Source organism: Aedes aegypti, chromosome 2, assembly GCF_002204515.2.
Source record: "Aedes aegypti strain LVP_AGWG chromosome 2, AaegL5.0 Primary Assembly, whole genome shotgun sequence".
NCBI classification, from domain to species: Eukaryota; Metazoa; Arthropoda; class Insecta; order Diptera; family Culicidae; genus Aedes; species Aedes aegypti.
This window is the reverse complement of record NC_035108.1, coordinates 122,551,104-122,570,302: the sequence shown is the minus strand read 5'-3', so window position 1 is coordinate 122,570,302 and position 19,199 is coordinate 122,551,104. Positions and strand designations below refer to the sequence as shown.

The following is a 19,199-nucleotide window of genomic DNA, read 5'->3' as shown; positions in this document are numbered from 1 at the left end:
TATGAAATAAACGAAAATTAAGCGAACAATTGAGGAAAAGAAGAAAATGCGATAGCAGACAGACGACAAGGCGAAAATAAAAATAAACTATATAAAATTGAAAAAAAAAAGTAATAAAAAATAATGTATATTTAATTATTATTACATATATATGAAAATTAAATAAAAATTCATATAAAATAACCGCGATGGTGGGGATTTGGTGGTATCCGAAATTCCATTTAAAATAATTGTAGACGATAATTTCACTATTTCGAAATAACCGTTACTTGAAGTTAAAATGTTAGATTGTTAGACCTTAAAACCATAGAGGTGAGACGCCATTTTATTTTGTTACGCGACTATTCAACTGATTCTTCAAGAATTTATACTCAAATTCATCGAGAAAAAGTTTCACGAATTATCGTAGTATTTTCTTCAGAGGTTTCACCAGCAATACTTTCAGGGACTCCTTCAGAAATTATTCTAGAGATTCCTCTACCAATTCTACCATATATGCTTTAAGCGATTTTTTCAAAAAAAAAGTTTATAAGAATTTCTTCGAGATTAGCTCCAGGGAACCCTTACGCACTCTAATGCTACAACCGCTTATAATTTAGACAGGAAATATTTTGAAGATTTTTCCAAAGACTAGTGTCGATGTTCACTTAGTAGACAGTCCCCTATAGTCGCACTAGTGGCTTATCACGGCCGTTAGGCTATGAATCGTCGCAAAATATGTTTTGACATGAAGGTCAGCAGCTATTTATCTATGAACCATTGATGCACAGCGCGATTTTGTTAAAAAAAATTATCGAAATAAATAGTTTTGCTTAAAATTTAAGCCCCCTTGCGCCTATGCTGCCGTGAATCGCAAGTCAGTCCCATCTGCAAAAAGTAGGCATTGAGAAAATGGACTGTGAAGTTTCCAAACTCTTTGGAAAATTCCAGAGGATTGGAACAAGTTCAAATCTTCATGAAACTTTCACGATTTGTTCTTCACTACGATATCTTTCCGAGAAAAATATAAAGATGATCAAAACACGGTTCATTTTTGTGTTATATGGCGCGGAAATTCGTAGTGGGACTGATATGCGATTACTTTTCATTATGGGACAATTTGACTTGCTGTTTTTTCCTACTTTTTCCTAACAAATCCAAATTATATAATAATCTAGTCCAGAATATGTTGAAGAATCTACCCCAGAAATTTTAGATCCTGCGTTAGAATAATACGCAGTTTTTTTTTAAATCATGCTCCGAATTCTGTCAGAACCCGACCTAATATTATTAGCTTGAACTGTGGATGAATCCTGATGAAGCAGATGGTCAGAATGTCCAAAATTTTACAAGAACCGTGCCTAGAATTCCTTCAGAATCTCACTCAATAATCATTTTCAAATGCCACCTAGAATTCTTTTGAAATGCTAAACAGTATTTCAAAAGAAACCTACTCATAATTTTATTATAATTTCGTTTAGTGTCCTGGAAAAATTTTACATATCGTTATGTTGTAATCTTGCCCAGGATTCTAAAAAAAATATGAATTGAATTCGTTGAAAATCCTGGCTATGGAATCCTGGTAAAAAGTCTGTGAGAATATTGCAAATGTTAAGGCTGATTTGCTGCTGACAAGAAAAGTAATCGCCAATCAAGATACGTGGAAAATTACTTGCATGAAATGGTCAATTAAATCACATTTCTTTGATCGCAGTACGCAGTTGAGAAGAAATGTCATTTCAACCAGTGCGCATCGTACCTTCGTGCTGTGCATACACGATTTCTCTCTGCTCTTGTAAGTTTTCTTAAGAACTACCTAAAGCAATAAAACAGTACTTTTTCAACGTCTTTCAGCCAATAAACCGTTACTTTTCAGTGCTACTAAACAGTAATTTTTTCTACTATTGATCCCTACTATCTACTGATTGATCCCTTGTTTGGACCCGTGCCTTCGATTTTTCGTTGGACTCGTTGGCGAAAGCTAACGGTGGTAATCCTTCTTGGACACCGTCTTGGGAAAAAACCTCTCGAAGGTCACGTCTTCTTTCGCTTATTCACTAAACATGGTATCAACAACAAACAAAAGGAAGGGTGAATCTCTGAATTCACAACTTCCTTCCAAAAAAGTGGGATTTAAAACTGTTACTAAACGTGGTAAGAATGGAAGAAAGGACGCTTCCCCGGAATGCGAAATTACTTCCAAGGGTGAAATGAATAATTGTATCGAAATGAGCAATCAGTTCGATGCTCTAGACAAATTTTCCGAACACCAAATCGAAGCAGCCTCTAGCCCAGGCTCTTTGATTTAAGTGAGGAAGCAAAGAGTGCCGCCTATCGTGGTCAGTTGTTCCGAATTTGCGGGATTCACGCAGGAGATCTTGAACTCCATTAGGGGAATCAAGGTTTCCTTCCAATCGCAAAGAAATGAGACTGTCGCGTTTTGCCGGAAACTCTTAAAGATCGCGAACGTCTTCTCAGACATCTGGAAGAGAAGAAGCACATTGTTTTTACTTATGACGACAAAACTGAACGTTTGTTCAAAGTTGTCTTGAAAGGTCTCTAAAGGACTATAAGTTACCTGAAGAGATCAGAAATGGAATAAATGATTTACTTGGATTTTCCCCAGTCCAAGTAATCATTATGAAAAAGAGAACCCATTCTGGCATTGTTCGGAAAGGGCTTTCTCAAGAATATTATTTAGTTCACTTTAACAAAAAAGAACTAAATAATATTAAAGCGTTAGAAAAAGCAAAACTTATGTTCGATGTCCGTGTGACGTGGGAACATTTCCAGAAACCTGGAGGAAATTACCAGAACCCCACTCAGTGCCGTCGGTGCCAAAAGTGGGGTCATGGTACAAAAAATTGTCGCATGGATGCTAAATGCATGATTTGCGGAGATTCTTCTCACGTGAAGGACGTCTGTCCAGTGAAGGAAGATACCACCAAGTTCATATGCTCTAATTGCGAGGCTAATCATAAGTCCAATTTTTGGGATTGTCCTTCACGCAAAAGAGTCGTTGAGGCTCGTGCCAGTCAGATGAAAGATAATATCCGTTACGATAACGGTCGTTTCCGGAATTTTCCTGGTAGAGTATCGAACAATGCTAATTTTTCAGTTAACGAATGCTTGATTAGGAATCATACCCATCAGGAAGATCATAATCATGCTCATTTACAAACTAATTTTAATCCGTCGGGTAGCCGTTCGAATCTTTTAATTCCGAATGTATCTACCCACGGTAAATCCTATGCCGATATCGTAGCAGGTAATTTGAACACCTCCCCTATTCGTACTATGAGTACCCATTCTACTTGTTTCAAATCAAATGAAAAAAATACCCTACCGCCACAGGTAACATCTACGCCGCCTCTTCGTCTACCAAAAAATCTAATGGGAAATCATCAGATAATGTACCCAATTCAAGTAATATGTCTGCCTCTGATTTTGATTTTCTAACTGAACAATTGAATCTAATGATTGATGCAATGTTCAAACTAACTTTTTTGTTTATCGTAATGATCGACTTGATGGGGCATGTGAGGGAGTTGCAATCATCATTCATAGGCGTATAAAACATTAACTGTTTTCGTCATTTGAAACTAAAGTTTTTGAAACTTTAGGTGTTTCTGTTGAAACACAGCTTGGTAAATATACTTTAATAGCTGCCTATTTGCCTTTTCAATGCTCTGGACAGCAAGTTAATTTGCTCCAAACTGACTTGCGAAAATTGACTCGCAATAAGTCAAATTTTTTGTCATTGGTGACTTTAATGCCAAACATCGGTCATGGAATAATTCTCAAAGTAATTCCAACGGCAGAATTTTATTTGATGAGTGCTCTTCAGGATATTTCTCAATTCAATACCCTGATAGCCCTACATGTTTTTCCTCTTCTAGAAATCCATCTACGATTGATTTGGTCTTAACCGACTCTAGTCATCTTTGTAGCCAATTAGTTACTCATGCTGATTTTGGAGTTGTGTTTGATCCTTCGACCTTGACGTTTGCTCCTGCGGGGGCCGGCGATGAGGGCAGGATCAAACATGTCGCGCGTCGGTCGAGTGAAAGTGAAAAAGTGGCGTGATCGCTTAGTTGTGTTTGATCCTTCGACCTTGATGCTTGCTCCTGCGGGGGCCGGCGATGAGGACAGGATCAAACATGTCGCGCGTCGGTCGAGTGAAAGTGAAAAAGTGGCGTGATCGCTTAGTTGTGTTTGATCCTTCGACCTTGATGCTTGCTCCTGCGGGGGCCGGCGATGAGGACAGGATCAAACATGTCGCGCATCGGTCGAGTAAAGTGAAAAAGTGCCGCGTTCGATAAGTTCTTTTTGATCTTTCGACGTTGACGCTTGCTCCTTGGCAGTGCGTCAAGAAAGCCCGAGCAGTCGTCAGTTGTTTTCCCTCTCGGGACGCGCGCCTATTTTCTCTGTGTGTTTTCATATAGCCGAGCAAACGAGTGAAGCTGAAAGTGGATTGTTGCTGCTCAAGGATGACGGATCAATTGGTGAGCTCGTTTCATGCTACTATATCTAATCTATAAAATATGTATGATTGCACCTTTAATAATTTTTAAACAAACTATGAAATGTTCGTCACTGTGAGTGTCGACATAAACTCTGATTCATAAATTATTTACGTCAAATTTTTTTTACTCAAAACACCTTTTTCCTTTTACTTTTATTTTTGTAATTAAAAAAAAACTTTGAATGGTTCGACACTACGAGTGTAGACTTGCGAAAGGTTCACTTTATTCAACAAACTTTGATAAGTTCGTCACCTCAAGTGTCGGCATAATTTTTCTCTACATAGATATTGTTCACACCAAATAGAAAATTTTATATTTACATATAAGCATATTTATAGCTCACAAATAATTATTTATCATGGTCTAATCACTTATCAAAGTGAATCCTGTGACCCAACGATCCTCCCCATTAGTTTGATTCTGATCATGTCCCTGTTACATTTCAAATATCCCAAGATGCGATTCTCAATCCTATCAGCTCCACTTTCAATTATTTTACGAGCCGACTGGAATATATAATGAAAACATTTATTGACTCTAATCTTGATGTTAATATTCCTTTACAAACGAAAACTTGATATTGACAATGCTCTTGAAACTTTAATAAATTCCATTGTTGAAGCCAGAAGCATTGCAATTCCAAAATGTGAAGTAAAATTATAGACGATTATAGACGATGATCTTAAACTCTTGATCCGTCTTAAAAACGTGAGGAGAAGGCAATTTAATAACGCACTAGCGATCCTGCTATGAAAATTATATGGCAAAATTTGCAAAAAGAAATCAAGAAACGTGTTGCACAATTGAGAAACAAAAATTTTAAAAATAAGATTTCTCAATTGGACCCTGGCTCTAAGCCCTTTTGGAAATTATCTAAAATTTTGAAAAAACCTCAGAAGCCAATACTGGCATTGAAAGAGGAAAACAAATTATTACTAGGGTTTCGTTCTACTTCGTCGTAAGAGCTACTAATCGTCGTATCAAACTTAAAATGTTCCACTACGGCGGATATTCCAACTTACCTGCAACATAGATTCATTTTCCAAATGTAATTTTGTGAAAGCTTTTATGATTCGTCCACCTGTACACCAAAAATGCAATGAAACTACTGTATTTCGATAAATAACTTCAGTTCAATTATCCTCTTTAAACTTTTTCACCGAAATCGCATGGACGAACACGATTTGAGAGAAATGCTTAGCGATCGACATCAGTCACACCACTTTCCAACACAAGTTTCTTCCCGCCCCCGTGGGTGGCTTACTTCGCCGGGCACTTAGTTTCACTATGGAAAACCTTCGTGCTTCTTCACTGAAGGATTTCATTCCAATCACACGCCGTAAAACTTCAATAAATGACCAAAGTTTACGAAATTTCCTCAACCGCCGCGTATAATTGAGAATGTAAACAAAGTTCAATCCGTCGTACCGAGAAAAAAAAGCTTGTGCGCATCAATGTGTGCGCGGCGCTCGACCTAAAAATACGGTTCCTTTGATTGTGTTGTTTTCGCTGTACTGTGAGCAAATTCCATAATTGTACGGTCAAAAGGAATTGTGTTCATATGTTTGTGCTGAATTTTGATGACGAACAATTAATTTTAAAGGAAATTATTATTAGTACTATCATGCTGAAGGAATGGGGAGATGCCCGTAGATCTATATATTCTAGTAAAACATTTTTAAACAGCGTTGATATGTTGTGTTTTAACCACTCAATACACACAGTGAGCCGTAAGTTGTGAGACGAATCTGGAAACTGATTGCGACGGAGTTGAAAACGATACGACGGATTGAGAATACGGTAAGATGCATTTTCTTTGCATTATTTCCAAAAACAGATCAAGATTTATCAAAATGTTATTATACAATGCTTAAGCCGTTTTGAGAAAGAATTGTTTGGCATTGGTTTGTATCACCATCATTCACTGCAATACTGGGAAAATTGCAGTTCTCACTGATCAATGCTTAATACGATGGATAGTAGCACATCACCCTAACTAATAGCGAAAAAGCTCAAAAACTTGCTATGCAGTTTGAAAATGCGCACAATTTTAATTTAGGACTTACTAGTCCAATTGAAAATCAAGTTACTCAGGACTTCGAAAATATTCTCAATCAAGAGAACGTTTTCGAAAATGCCTGTGAGACTGATTTGGAGGAAGTGAGAACTATTATTAAAAAACTCAAAAATATGAAAGCTCCTGGCGATGATGGAATTTTCTACATCCTCATCAAGAAACTTCCAGAAAGTAGCTTATCATTTTTAGTTGATATATTCAACAAATGTTTTCAATTAGCATATTTTCCTGACAAATGGAAAATGCTAAGGTTGTTCCAATTTTAAAACCAGACAAACATCCTGCAGAAGCTTCTAGCTATCGTCCAATCAGTTTGCTTTCCTCCATCAGTAAATTTTTCGAAAAGGTCATTTTGAACAGAATGATGACCCACATCAACGAAAATTCATTTTTTGCCAATGAACAGTTCGGATTCCGCCATGGACATTCGACCACTCATCAACTTTTACGTGTAACAAATTTGATCCGTTCCAACAAATCTGAAGGCTATTCTGGTATTGCTCTTCTAGACAGAGAAAAAGTATTCGACAGTGTTTGACATGAAGACTTGATTGTAAAATTAAAAATCTTTAATTTTCCAATATACATTGTTAGAATAACCCAAAATTATCTGTCAAACCATACACTTCAGGTTAATTATCAGGACTCCAAGCCTAGAAGACTTCATGACTTCATATCCATTTACTATCAGAAAATCAAAACTTTGTCTTAAGAACAAGCTTTTGATCTTCAAACAAATATTCAGGCCAGCCATAATGTGTGCTGTACCAATATGGACTAGCTGTTGTAATACCAGAAAGAAAGCTCTACAGAGGATTCAAAAGAAAAAAAAAAATGAAAAATATTCTGAAGCTCGCTCCCTGGTATAGTACTACAGTTGACTCTCCCTTACTCGATATTCGCTATCTCGATATCGAGTTAAATAACCATAGTAAAGGTCCGATGTGAGGACCTTTAGAGGCCCAAACATCGACTCTGATCACTATCTCGTTGTTAGTAAAATTCGTGCACGGTTGTCTACCGTGGCGAACACAAGAACACAGTGACCGTTGCGTTTCAATATCCAGCGCTTATCAACAGAAGGTGTAGCAGACGAGTACCGCCGGAAGCTTGATGAGCGGATAAGGGGATACAACGTAGGCAACAACCTCAACAATCTGTGGGAGTCTATCCACGGTGCGATGAGCACAGCAGCGCGAGAGGTGATAGGTACTGCTCGGAGACGGCCCAGAAACGGTTGGTTTGATGAGGAGTGCCAGAATGTGACGGATGAGAAGAATGTTGCCAGAAGCCGGATGTTAGTGTCTGGTACCCGGCAAAATAGAGAGCGATACAAGGAAGCTAGAGCAGCCGAGAAACGAATTCACCGCAGAAAGAAAAGGCAGTATGAAGAACACACTTCGAAAAATTCTTGTAATTTTGTGTCATTGATGCCCGACATATTAAAGCGAGCATAATGACACAAAATTAGGTTCTATCTTATATTTACACGATGGTATAAAACGATATTTTTGTAATTTTACAGCAGTACTGATCGTGCTTGTAATTTTACTGTACAGAATATTTTGGAAAACATAACCTCAATCTAGTCGTTACCCACAATTATCCAGATCCCACCACAATTTCTTCACACTTCTTGGTAGAAATGAAGACACAATTGGATTCAATTTCAATTTATTTATCTATTCCCGTTAGCTCACAATTCGTTATCAAACGTCAACATCCCACCGCAAAATCGCTAGTGTTTGGAGGGGATTTTAACCTCCAAATTGCCAAATAACCTCCAAAGCATCACCTCCAAGTTAGTTCTGATACCCTTAGTTATATAAAATATGGTGGCGCGTCGATCGTCGCAAGTTTATCGTTAAACAGTCAATAAATATCCACCATTCAAACTTCATAATTACACGCAGAAATTTCCTTTCCTTCGAGATTTTTCAACGCCAGAGCACACGTCTTTCCATTTTTTCTGATGGTGGCTGATTTATGCTTCACTCGATCGATTTCGTTGCGTTAAGAAAACGTTGCCAATGACAGACAAAATCTTGGTGGCTGCCAGGTGGAAAGAACACTTCGAGCAATTGTTGAATGGAGAGATCGCGAGCGCGTCTGAGAACAGACTAAATATCAGCAACGATGGACAAGCTGTGGAGCCCCCGACGCTAGATGAGGTTAGAAGAGCGATTAAGGAGTTGAAGAACTGTAAGGCTGCTGGAAAAGACGAGCTCCCGGCCGAACTTTTCAAGCACGGTAGTGAGCAGCTGTACGAAATACTGCACCGTACTCTGTTAAGGATATGGGAGGAAGAAGAACTGCCTTCTAGCTGGCTGGAGGGCCTCATCTGCCCTCTGTATAAGAAGGGCCACAGATTGGAGTGCGCCAATAGACCATTTCCGTCAGACCTTACCCCCAGTTTTTATATTTTTATTAGAAAGGCGATTATTTTTAATGATTATTTACGCTTTCAGATATTTTTTATATGCACTCCTGATTTTCTTACATTTTTTTGAAAATTTGGGAATTTGAGGTGAATTTCGTCGTGCGTCACAGTTGTTTCAACCCTATGGGTATAGAAAGTGGAGATTTTTCCTAAACTTTTAACATCCCTGCATTGAATGTTTGTAGACACAACAAAATGTCAAATCCAGCACACAACAAAATGATTCGCTCGTTGGTTTGCTGTTTATCAACCTCACGCTAAACTTGTTCCGCTCAAAAATGAGTACCGAGTGCACAAAATCGTCCTCTTCTCATGCAGCACATGTCCTGTGCAAATAGGTTGTAATCCTTATTGAGCAAGAGCTTGTAAACAGAAATTAATGAGCAAATTACGCACAGCGATAGAACGCCCTAAATGCGGAATTTGCTTCCATTTTTCTTTTGATTATGAAAACATGACAATTTGAAGCTTTTCAGAATTTTTCCATTTGAATAGCTGAAGCGGAAGCAAATGGGGAAAGAAATTTCTCATTTGCGACTTTCTTTCAGATTTTCGATGGAAAAAAATCCCGGAAAACTCCCCATCTTAAAAACTGTCAACTGTTTGTTGCCACGCGGGAGATGACTGACAGTTCCGTTTTCAGCGATCTGCATATAGCCAATGGTCAATACGTATACGTATAGGCTCACAGAATAAGTGCGAATTGCACAGATTTTTCACTTATTCAGAAAGGAACAAGTAGTGCATCCAAATCCAAGATCAACTAAATTGAGACCAATGTTCTGAATTTACTCAGGTGGTGCAAATCATTAATGCGTGCAACTATTTCTTTCTTTTATTTTCCGACTGACGTCACTATTTGCTCTGCATAAGAATAACGAAAGAATAAAAGAGAGAACTAGTGTCGCACATCAATGATCTGCGCCACCTGAGTGAATCTCAATCATTGGAGTAAACCCAGAAGCTTGCGTGGAAACCGCAAAGGAACAGCTGATCAAAATTCACCACAACGTGGAGATAAAATCATAGGGGAAAAAGGGGTCTCATAAAAATCGGAGAAAAATAATTTGTAGGGGACCGTGGGGCGAACTGTTGTGCCGTCAGTTTTTCATTGTTTTTTCAATAGTTAGGGGCTTCAAAACATATGAGTTCCTTAGGGAAGTTTGTCCAGCAAATTGAAAGAAAGCTCATGAGCAAATAAATTTTTTTGACGGAAATGGTCTATTACCGAGGAATAACGCTCCTCAATTCGGCGTACAAAATAATGTCGCGTGTTCTGTTCAACAGATTGAGACCGCTGGAGGAGTCCTTCGTCGGCGAATACCAAGCTGGTTTTCGTGAGGGCCGATCAACGACGGATCAAATGTTTACCTTGCGACAAATCCTTGATAAGTTCCGGGAATACAACTTGCAGACTCACCATCTGTTCATTGATTTCAAGGCGGCGTACGATTCAGTAAAGAGAAATGAGTTATGGCAGATAATGATAGAACACGGTTTTCCGGCGAAACTGATTAGACTGATTCGTGCAACGTTGGATGGATCGAAATCAAGTGTGCGGGTTGCGGATGAGACTTCAACCTCCTTCGTAACCTTAGATGGATTGAAGCAAGGAGATGCGCTTTCGAACCTTTTGTTCAACATTGCTCTCGAAGGAGCTATAAGGAGAGCGGGCGTGCAAAGAAGCGGTACCATCGTCACCCGGTCGCATATGCTCCTGGGTTTTGCGGACGATATCGATATAATCGGAATTGATCGTCGAGCCGTAGAAGAGGCATTCGTGCCTTTTCAAAGGGAGACAGCGAGGATTGGACTTACCGTCAACACCAGCAAAACTAAGAACATGATCGCTGGTAGACAGCGTGGTTCCAATCGTGACGTTGGTAGTGAAGTGGTGCTGGGTGGTGAAAAATTTGAAGTAGTGGAAGAATTTGTGTATCTTGGTACTTTAGTGACTTGCGATAATGATGTTACCCGCGAGGTGAAAAGGCGTCTTGCAGCTGCGAATAGGGCTTTTTACGGGCTCCGTAACCAGCTTAAGTCCCGTAGCCTGCAGACGAAAACAAAATTCGCGCTATATAAGACTCTTATCCTTCCGGTTGCTCTATACGGCCATGAATCCTTGACGTTGAAAGAGGTCGACCGGAAAGCGTTTGGAGTTTTTGAGCGTAAAGTGCTGCGAACAATACTCGGCGGTAAACAAGAAAATGGCATCTGGCGGCGTCGCATGAATCATGAGTTGTACCAAGTATATAAAGAAGTGGATATTATCAAGCTCATAAAACACGGCAGGCTGCGTTGGGCTGGTCACGTGGTACGAATGCCGGAAGAACGACAAGCAAAAATAATATTTAGTAGAGAACCCGGACGAGGCCGTCGGCTTCGTGGTAGGCCGCGCACACGTTGGTTTTTTGCAGTTGAAGAGGACTTAGGGGCACTTAACGTTCAGGGCGACTGGAAGCGATTGGCTCAGGACCGAGCCCAGTGGAGAAGAATTATCCATTCGGCGTAGATTCAACGTAGCGGATTGTAGCCCATCAAGTATCAAGTAAGTAACCATAGTAAAAGTTGGTTTACATGGCTACCTCGATGGTCCCTTGGATCGCATTTGCACTGGATTTGTGTTCTATAACTCGATGGTCCCTTCAATATCGAGTAAAGGCCGGTTTGCTACTGACAAGAAAAGGAATCGCCTATCTCGATGCGTGGAAAATTTCTCCCAAGAAATGGTCAAGAAAATCACTTTTTTCTGATCGCAGTACGCAGTTGAGAAGAAATGTCACTTCAAAGGGGGCTCTCTGCAGGAAATTTCTTGACCCTTTCAGTCAAGGAATTTCTTTACTTTTCTTGAGCGAAACAGCATACTTAGCTTAAAGCTAAAGAAAAGTAAAGAAATTCCTTGACTGAAAGGGTCAAGAAATTTCCTGCAGAGAGCCCCCTTTGAAGTGACATTTCTTCTCAACTGCGTACTGCGATCAGAAAAAAGTGATTTTCTTGACCATTTCTTGGGAGAAATTTTCCACGCATCGAGATAGGCGATTCCTTTTCTTGTCAGTAGCAAACCGGCCTTAAGGAAGAGTTGACTGCAATGAGTTACATAGAATAGCCAATGTTGAAACATTGGAATAATGTCAAACACAGAACACATAGATATAAGAAACGAATAAATTCCTAATAAAGGAATTTAAAAAAGCTACTGCTACATGACACATGGCAATCATAGCAAATTTTACTTCAAACTACAAATTAGGTATTTACAATGCATTCTCCCGATAATGCGTCCCGAATCACTCCGGCTTTCGGATGACCAGCCTCCGGTCGGCATCTTTGTTCAGCTCCAGCTCGGCCCGAGTAATGTGCCATTGGTCGTCCTTCCGCTCGGCCCAGAAGTGCAACTTGCCCCGCTGTTGGGTACCCTTGACCGGCAGCGTAAAGTCTTCAATCTTTCCCTCGCCGTACTTCTTCGACTCTTCGCCAAAGTCGAAGCCCATTTCCTTGATGGGTTCTCCCAGCAGCTGGATGGCACCTGGAGGACGATAGATCAGGATTATCAACCGTAAGGCAGTCGCCGTTTGTTGTGTAGACTCACCTGGATGGGCCCGTAGCAACTTGAGGGATTCCCGGTAGTAGGGTTGCATCCGTACGCGATCTTCTAGCTTCGATTTCATGAGCAATGCCGCGGTAATGCCACCGATGGCAATGTAGGTGGCCGTTTTGACCAGTGTCCTCATCGGTATACGTGAGATCATGATGTCCTGTCCTGGGGTGTAGTTTCCGTAGATTTGGTTTTAGAATGTTCTTTTTTTGTTTGTGGTGTCACTTGGACGGCTAAGACCGCTCACGGTGTTCTTATCACGCAACAAAACATCCTCGCGCTTTGAATGCTGTTTACGCAAATGAAATCGTACGTAGATTACCCTTTTCTTCACTTACCTTGGGTTGAGAGATTTCTGAGTGGCTCACGCTAAAACAAAACCTCTCAGCGCTCACAGTGAAAATACGGTGTTGGTTTGGATGCGCATTCATTCATTAAGGGCTTGTTCACATATTTCATAACGCTGAATTTGGCCATTTTGGATACCCACCCATTCCCATGTAACGCTTTTTGTATGGATATATTTCAGTTTTTGTATGAGCCGTAACATCCCCAGGACACCCACCCACCCCACCAAGCGTTATGAAATTTGTGAATGGGCCCTAAATGATTTTGCTTTGCATTTTGCTCAGAAACACCGAGCTACACACGCGGTTACCAATGGCTTTTAGGGCGTTATCTCAGATTAAGTGAAAAATGGTCATACAGCACTATGGCAGGCCACCTTTTAGCTTAGGAGCGGTCCATTAATTACGTAAGACAATTTTCGGGATATTTCAACACCCCACCCCCTCCCCCATGGTAAGATTTTTTGTATGATAATCCAAAATAAATTGTATGGCGCGTAAGAAATCTAAAACCCCCCTCCCCTATAACCCCTTACATAAATAATGGACAGCCCCTTATTGTCACTTTGTGATTTGTGACGGCCATGGTTTTTACCTAGGAGGGAGGCACAGATACTACACACAAAATTGGATACACACAAAATTGGATACAATTTTTTTCCAAATTGCAAGATAACTCCAGTTTGCCAACGACAATCAAGGCAAGCTTAGTGAAAATTGCTAGTTTTCATTTGTTGTGTACCTTCGATCTTTCTGGACAAACATTGAAAAAGGGCCACAGTTTTCTATTCGTTTAATTTTCAGTTTTATTGAAAACAGTACAAAAAATATTCCTATACGTTATATTCAATTAGAATGAACGGTGCTCTCGTGACGTTACTTTTGAATGTGCATGAATTGATTCTAATTTGATTTTTGCTACTTTTGATGAAATGCAAAAATATGTTTTGGCTAATTACGCGCTTTTATCATGTTTGTCCATTGCTTAAGATCCGGGCTCACAGTGACAGTTCGTGACAGCAAAATCTCGGCTCACTGTGACGTAGAGAAATTTTGTATTGGTTTCCCCAAGTAACCAGTAAGCACGATAATGCGGCACGGTAACAGCATTATATGCGCATATAGGGTAATCATTTGATGCATGTCAGTTTTATATACGCATATAATGCTATTATAATGCCAGAAAAGGCGAAATAGCGTGCCCTTATAGTGCTAAGATATAACCGTGCTTATCTGCACCACTAATGCTGATATAAGACCACGTGAGAAACGTCAGTTGTTATCGCCAGGTTTTTAGGGCGAATATTTTGTGCTTTCGCGTACGCAGCCAGAGAGCTTTCGCGTATGCGGCCAAGCAACTGGTACACTAGGTAAATAAATTAATGAATGGAAATGGAAACCTCTAATAGTATGCAAAAAAAAAAATTAAAAATGGTACAGATAGTACTTCTCCGTATCAGATATATTCGTTTTGGTAGTTTTTATCTTTTTGAGGACTTGCAATTGCCACATTTTGATCCTCGTTTTATGATGATGAAATTCCTCATTTTGCGTCTCGAACCTGCGACACCCGTATTGTTGAGTTGTTATCCTGCTCCTTTGCTTCTACGGCCACATAAGATGAATAGTATTGGAAAGAAAAGTGACCAATTTAAACCATCACTTTTCCCCGTCATAAAACCTGCAATTGTAGTAGTGAGAAGATTTATGTTTGACTCCCTCTTACCACTATATGCAAACACAAAGCACGTGGTATATCTGTCAAAACACTGGATGGTATTTAAACATGCCCTGTATTCGAATATAAAGCCAATATAGTGCTTATTTAATGCCTGTATGCATCAGGCTTAGAAGCATTAATGATGCTGTAATAGGGTTTCTATGCAGCGGAAGTGCTGTTATAGGGTGTGTAAGCATTTGTGGTGCTATTATAATGCATGTACGCATCTATGATGCTGATTAAGGGCTTATTATTAGTGCTTATGGTTACTTGGGGAGGGAGACTCCCAGGTTTTTACATAAGTTGCTGAGTCTAACTTGAACGTCTGTCTGCGGTTCAGTGTTTCTTTCAAAAAAAAAAAATAAAATAAAACGCTGGTAGATCGTTACAGTAACTTCAATACGTTTTGGTGTCTTCTGCGCGACCATGTCATGGACAATCAGGAATCATCGCGTAAAGACACCAAAATGATTTGAAGAAGCTCTGACTTACAAGCCATTTTTAAGGTGAAATAGTTTGATATCAAACTTCTAAGATTGCTCTTTGCATCTTTGTTTAGCATTTAAAAAATAAGACTTTAAGCATTAAAAAAATAATGAAATTATATATAGAAGAATTCCTGATTCAAACTCTGACGTAACTTTTGGAGGGATCCCTTAGGAAGTCCGGATGAACTTCTGAAGTAATTTTTGAAGCATTATCTCTCGCTTATGATCTCGCCCTAAAAGCCATTTGATTTACACGTTGTTAGTTTTCATCTTTTTTCCATTCATTCGTTAAAATAACGAGTTACTCGGTTACCAATGACTTTTAGGGTGAGGTCTCGCATAACATATGATCTCGCTCTTAAAGCCATTGGTCGAATTCGTAGCTCATTGTTTTTAAGCAAATCAATGAACTAAAATAAAAGCTGTCACCACTGAAAGATGGAGGAGGATTTTATCTTCATCGTAGCATTGTTAAGTAACGTAGAAATACATCCATTTGCTCAGAAACAACAAGCTACACATTTGGTTACCATGGGCTTTTAGGGCGATATCTCGCATAACTTGAGATCTCGCCCTAAAAGCCATTGGTAACCGAGTGTGTAGCTCCTCTATTCTAAGCAAATGTGTGGAACAGGATGAAAACTATCACCACTGGGAGGAGGATCTTCTTTGTATCGTAGCATTAGGTAATGGATGGCTCTGTTTCAATGGTAGTAAAAACTAAATCCTGAAACAAAGAAAGCACCACGGAAGATGAACAAAAATGTGTTCACATCACGCTTGATTTCTAATCACTACTTTTTCGATTCAGTTTCTTAGTTGCAAGTAATTTACGTTTTTCATTACTTTCCATACGTTTCGGCAGTTATCGACTACCATTCTTCCATGCGCTTGTGTTGAAAGTTTGAGAAATTTCAGAATCCAGCGTAGCGCGATCGGTGAGTAGCAGAGATTGAATCCTGAGAAAATTGAGAGAATCTCTCACGTATCACTCTCTGTAACTATCATAACATGCTGCACGTTATGAGAGACTATTTATCGTATACTGCTACAACTTCGATCAGATTGGGGAGATAGTAGTGCAGACACTATTGCTATTGGAAGTGCGTGGATTGTTTATCTTGCCAGTAAAGAAAAACACCTACCCCCAACGGCAAACAAGCGAGAAAAATGGATTTTATCATCGCTCTCTCTTTGGAGCTCTCGCTCGCTGCTTCCATTTATCAGACTTGTTACACCTTGCGATACAATGACGATCGTGGACCGCATGGGATGTTTTTCTATGCTTGCTTTGATCGTGCTTCATACTCAAATGAGAGCGAATTTTGCAATGCCTGGTGAGTGGAATACAAAAAAAAAATCACATTTTTCTGATTGCAGTACGCAGTTGAGAAGAGATGTCATTTCAAAGGGAGCTCTCTGTAGGAAATTTCTTGACCCTTTCAGTCAAGGAATTTCTTTCCTTTTCTTGAGCAAAACAGCATACTTAGCTTTAGCGATTAAGCACGATGGGAACAGTCGTTACCCTATGGACCAGTGCAAGAGTTCACTATTTTGACGTTTGAGCGGTGCCGAATTCACTCGTTCCCATGGTAACATAAATAATACGGCACCGCTAAAACGTCAAAAAATGAACGCATGCATTGATCCATTCTGAATCTGAATCTTCTTGGTTCCCATTTGATTCATTTTTGTTTTCTGTACGGTTCATTTTCTGTTTGATATTTTGGTCTCTTTTTTCAGGAAAGAGGTCTTGTATTGATTATACGATAAAATAATTTGCGCTCAATAAAAAAAATCCGTTTATCAGATCCTCCATAGATACGTTGAAAAATCTGCATGATGAGGAACTCAGAACCTGAGTCAAGGGTCTTCAACATTTCTGCTACAGCACTGGAGACGTGAGATACTGACACTGAGAGTCCTTTTGATAACATGGTTCTCGTGAGCTCCAATTTGACAGTTCTCAACGCATGTGAATAAAAATCAAAACAAACGCAAGCCGATGGATTCGTGTTCCATTCGCATTTAAATTTGTTTCTTTAAAAACTATTTAAAATTTACTAAAGTGTGTTAAATTGTGAGCCCTCTAGTAAGAAATAGTTCATCACAATGAGTTCACTTGTTATGAACAACGTTTCCGCTTTGTTCCGGCGGTGCTGCACCATTCAAACCGGCATCGTTCGTCATTATGCAACACCAAAACCCGGTGGAGGTAAGTGCTTGGGAACGGTCTTGTTCCGAATGTGCCCCCCCCCCTAAAACTCGATTCCTCTCGCAGCTCTCGGTTCCAAGAAGAAAAAGCTCGGTAAATTGGGACCGGTCGTCGAGAAGAAGGAAATCCCCGTGGAGACGGATGCCAATAAGCTGGTCAACTTCGTGTGTGGCAGTAATGTGCTAAAAACCGGCGAAGATATCAAACTGAAACCGGACTCGGAATATCCGGAGTGGCTGTGGAGTTTACACGTTGGCAAGCCGCTGACCCTAGACGAAATGGATCCGGAGAGTAAAGCCTACTGGCGAAAGTTACGGCGGATGGCACTGCAGCGGAACAACAAGCTGGCCAAGCTGAAAAAGTTCTGAGGGAGGTAAGTGAGGGATACTTTTATTCGTTGAAAATCTGTGCTTTATTGTAGAATTAATACGATTTGTTTTGCGAGGTAGAATGATTCTTCTGAGGTTTCCTTAAATATCCGAATGCATATGGAAAGCACATTTATATTCGATGCTATGTAAAAATTGTACATCAGAGGGCCATCCACTGATGGTAAGCTACTGTTGTTCGAAACTTTGAAACTGGAAAAGTATTACACATTGAGTGAAAATAGCTGCTATCATCTGTAGGTATAAAATAACACAATTAGTTATTTAAAACTAACTTCAAGAATTGACTGACCTGATAGAAAAAGTTCAAATTGATTTCGAATAATCCGTAGGCACTGATGGCGGGTGGCCGATAGAGGACACTGATCTTTGTCATAGTTGTCGAAGGCTGTATGGAGGCAATAGAAGAAGAATGGTTTGCTTGTGAAGAATATAATATGTTCATGTTACCATACCGATTCTTTGTTGTTTTGGGCAAAATTCTCCCTCAAATCGCTCAGCTTTCTAGCGAGTTCTTGTTCCTGTAAATAAAATTTATAAGATAATAATATTAGTCATGTTATGAAACTTGTCTTTGAACAAGCCGAGCTCGAGGTCAGTCTTCAATATTAGTTTTAGTAACTCTGCCATATCTTGTATCGGTGGAAGCATATGATAGCGAAATGAAGGCGTGATTTTATTTAAATTCTCGCATAACATGAGATCTCGCCCTAAAAGCCATTGGTAACCGAGTGTGTAGCTTGTTCTTACCGAGCAAACGAATGGATTTACACGTTATTTAACTATATTACGATGAAGAGAAGATCCACCTCTATCTTCCAGTGGTGATAGTTTTCATCTTGGTCCATTCATTTTCTTAGAAACAACTAGCTACACACTCAGTTACCAATGGCTTTTAGGGCGAGATCACAAGTCATGCGAGAATTGGTCATAATACATGGTGGCCACTGAACCGGGAAAAGCGGAAAATACGAGAATTTGAAATCACCGGAAAAAAAAGACGAATAAAACCGGGAATTTGAGATATTCAACGGAAAAATTGTTTTGACCTAACATTTTTGAGCCTTAAATCCACAAACCATAAGTTGTAGAAAATCGTTATGTTTTTATATTAATAGACAGTATAGTATGAATAAAGCGCGTGTGTGTTTATTTGAACTGTTAAAATACTAATGACAGATTAAATTTATTATTATTTATTAAAAAAATAATTATTAATTTATTATTTATTAAAAAAAAAATCAGTTTTGATCGAAACGTCAAACCGATTACATCGTCTCTCCTATACGACGGTAACTTTTGATTAGTTGTCACAAAAAGTACATCGTTAATCCGAAATCCTGGGTAAGCACGTTTCGAGTTGTGCTCCAGATGCCGCGAATCCGAAAAGTGGCTCGAATGGCCCGTCCGCCATAGTAATCCG

General features: G+C 39.5%; 2 protein-coding genes and 1 long non-coding RNA gene across 4 annotated transcripts; 1 reads left to right on the top strand and 2 right to left on the bottom strand.

Moving 5' to 3' along the window:
• Positions 1 to 12,222: 12,222 nt before the first annotated feature.
• Positions 12,223 to 12,973, bottom strand: LOC5578595. 2 transcript variants are annotated; one of them, XM_021842179.1, is made up of 3 exons: positions 12,874 to 12,973; positions 12,612 to 12,823; positions 12,223 to 12,548 (listed from the first exon to the last, which is right to left on the bottom strand). In XM_021842179.1, the coding sequence occupies exons 2-3, from the start codon at positions 12,769 to 12,771 to the stop codon at positions 12,310 to 12,312; spliced, it is 399 nt and encodes a 132-aa protein (XP_021697871.1). In that variant the 5' UTR covers positions 12,772 to 12,823; positions 12,874 to 12,973; the 3' UTR covers positions 12,223 to 12,309. The 2 variants fall into 2 exon arrangements, with proteins under 2 accessions (XP_021697871.1, XP_001657018.1); XM_001656968.2 differs by having other exon boundaries at positions 12,612 to 12,931.
• A 4,162-nt stretch (positions 12,974 to 17,135) lies between these two features.
• Positions 17,136 to 17,838, top strand: LOC5578594 (39S ribosomal protein L54, mitochondrial). Its single transcript, XM_001656966.2, has 2 exons — positions 17,136 to 17,387; positions 17,454 to 17,838. Exons 1-2 carry the CDS (start codon positions 17,285 to 17,287, stop codon positions 17,753 to 17,755), a joined length of 405 nt encoding a protein of 134 aa, XP_001657016.1. The 5' UTR covers positions 17,136 to 17,284; the 3' UTR covers positions 17,756 to 17,838.
• Positions 17,783 to 18,502, bottom strand: LOC23687896. The gene is made up of 3 exons (XR_002499965.1): positions 18,232 to 18,502; positions 18,069 to 18,164; positions 17,783 to 18,010 (listed from the first exon to the last, which is right to left on the bottom strand). It is a non-coding gene; the product is annotated as an uncharacterized LOC23687896 (long non-coding RNA).
• Positions 18,503 to 19,199: the final 697 nt, after the last annotated feature.

Excerpts from the sequence above, each read along its gene's own strand:
- LOC5578595 (XM_021842179.1), bottom strand. The coding sequence starts at position 12,771 with ATGATCTCACGTATACCGATGAGGACACTGGTCAAAACGGCCACCTAC. Across the intron at positions 12,549-12,611 it reads GTTGCTACGGGCCCATCCAG|GTGCCATCCAGCTGCTGGGA; the intron begins GTGAGTCTACAC and ends ATCGTCCTCCAG.
- LOC5578594 (XM_001656966.2), top strand. The coding sequence starts at position 17,285 with ATGAGTTCACTTGTTATGAACAACGTTTCCGCTTTGTTCCGGCGGTGC. Across the intron at positions 17,388-17,453 it reads AACACCAAAACCCGGTGGAG|CTCTCGGTTCCAAGAAGAAA; the intron begins GTAAGTGCTTGG and ends TTCCTCTCGCAG.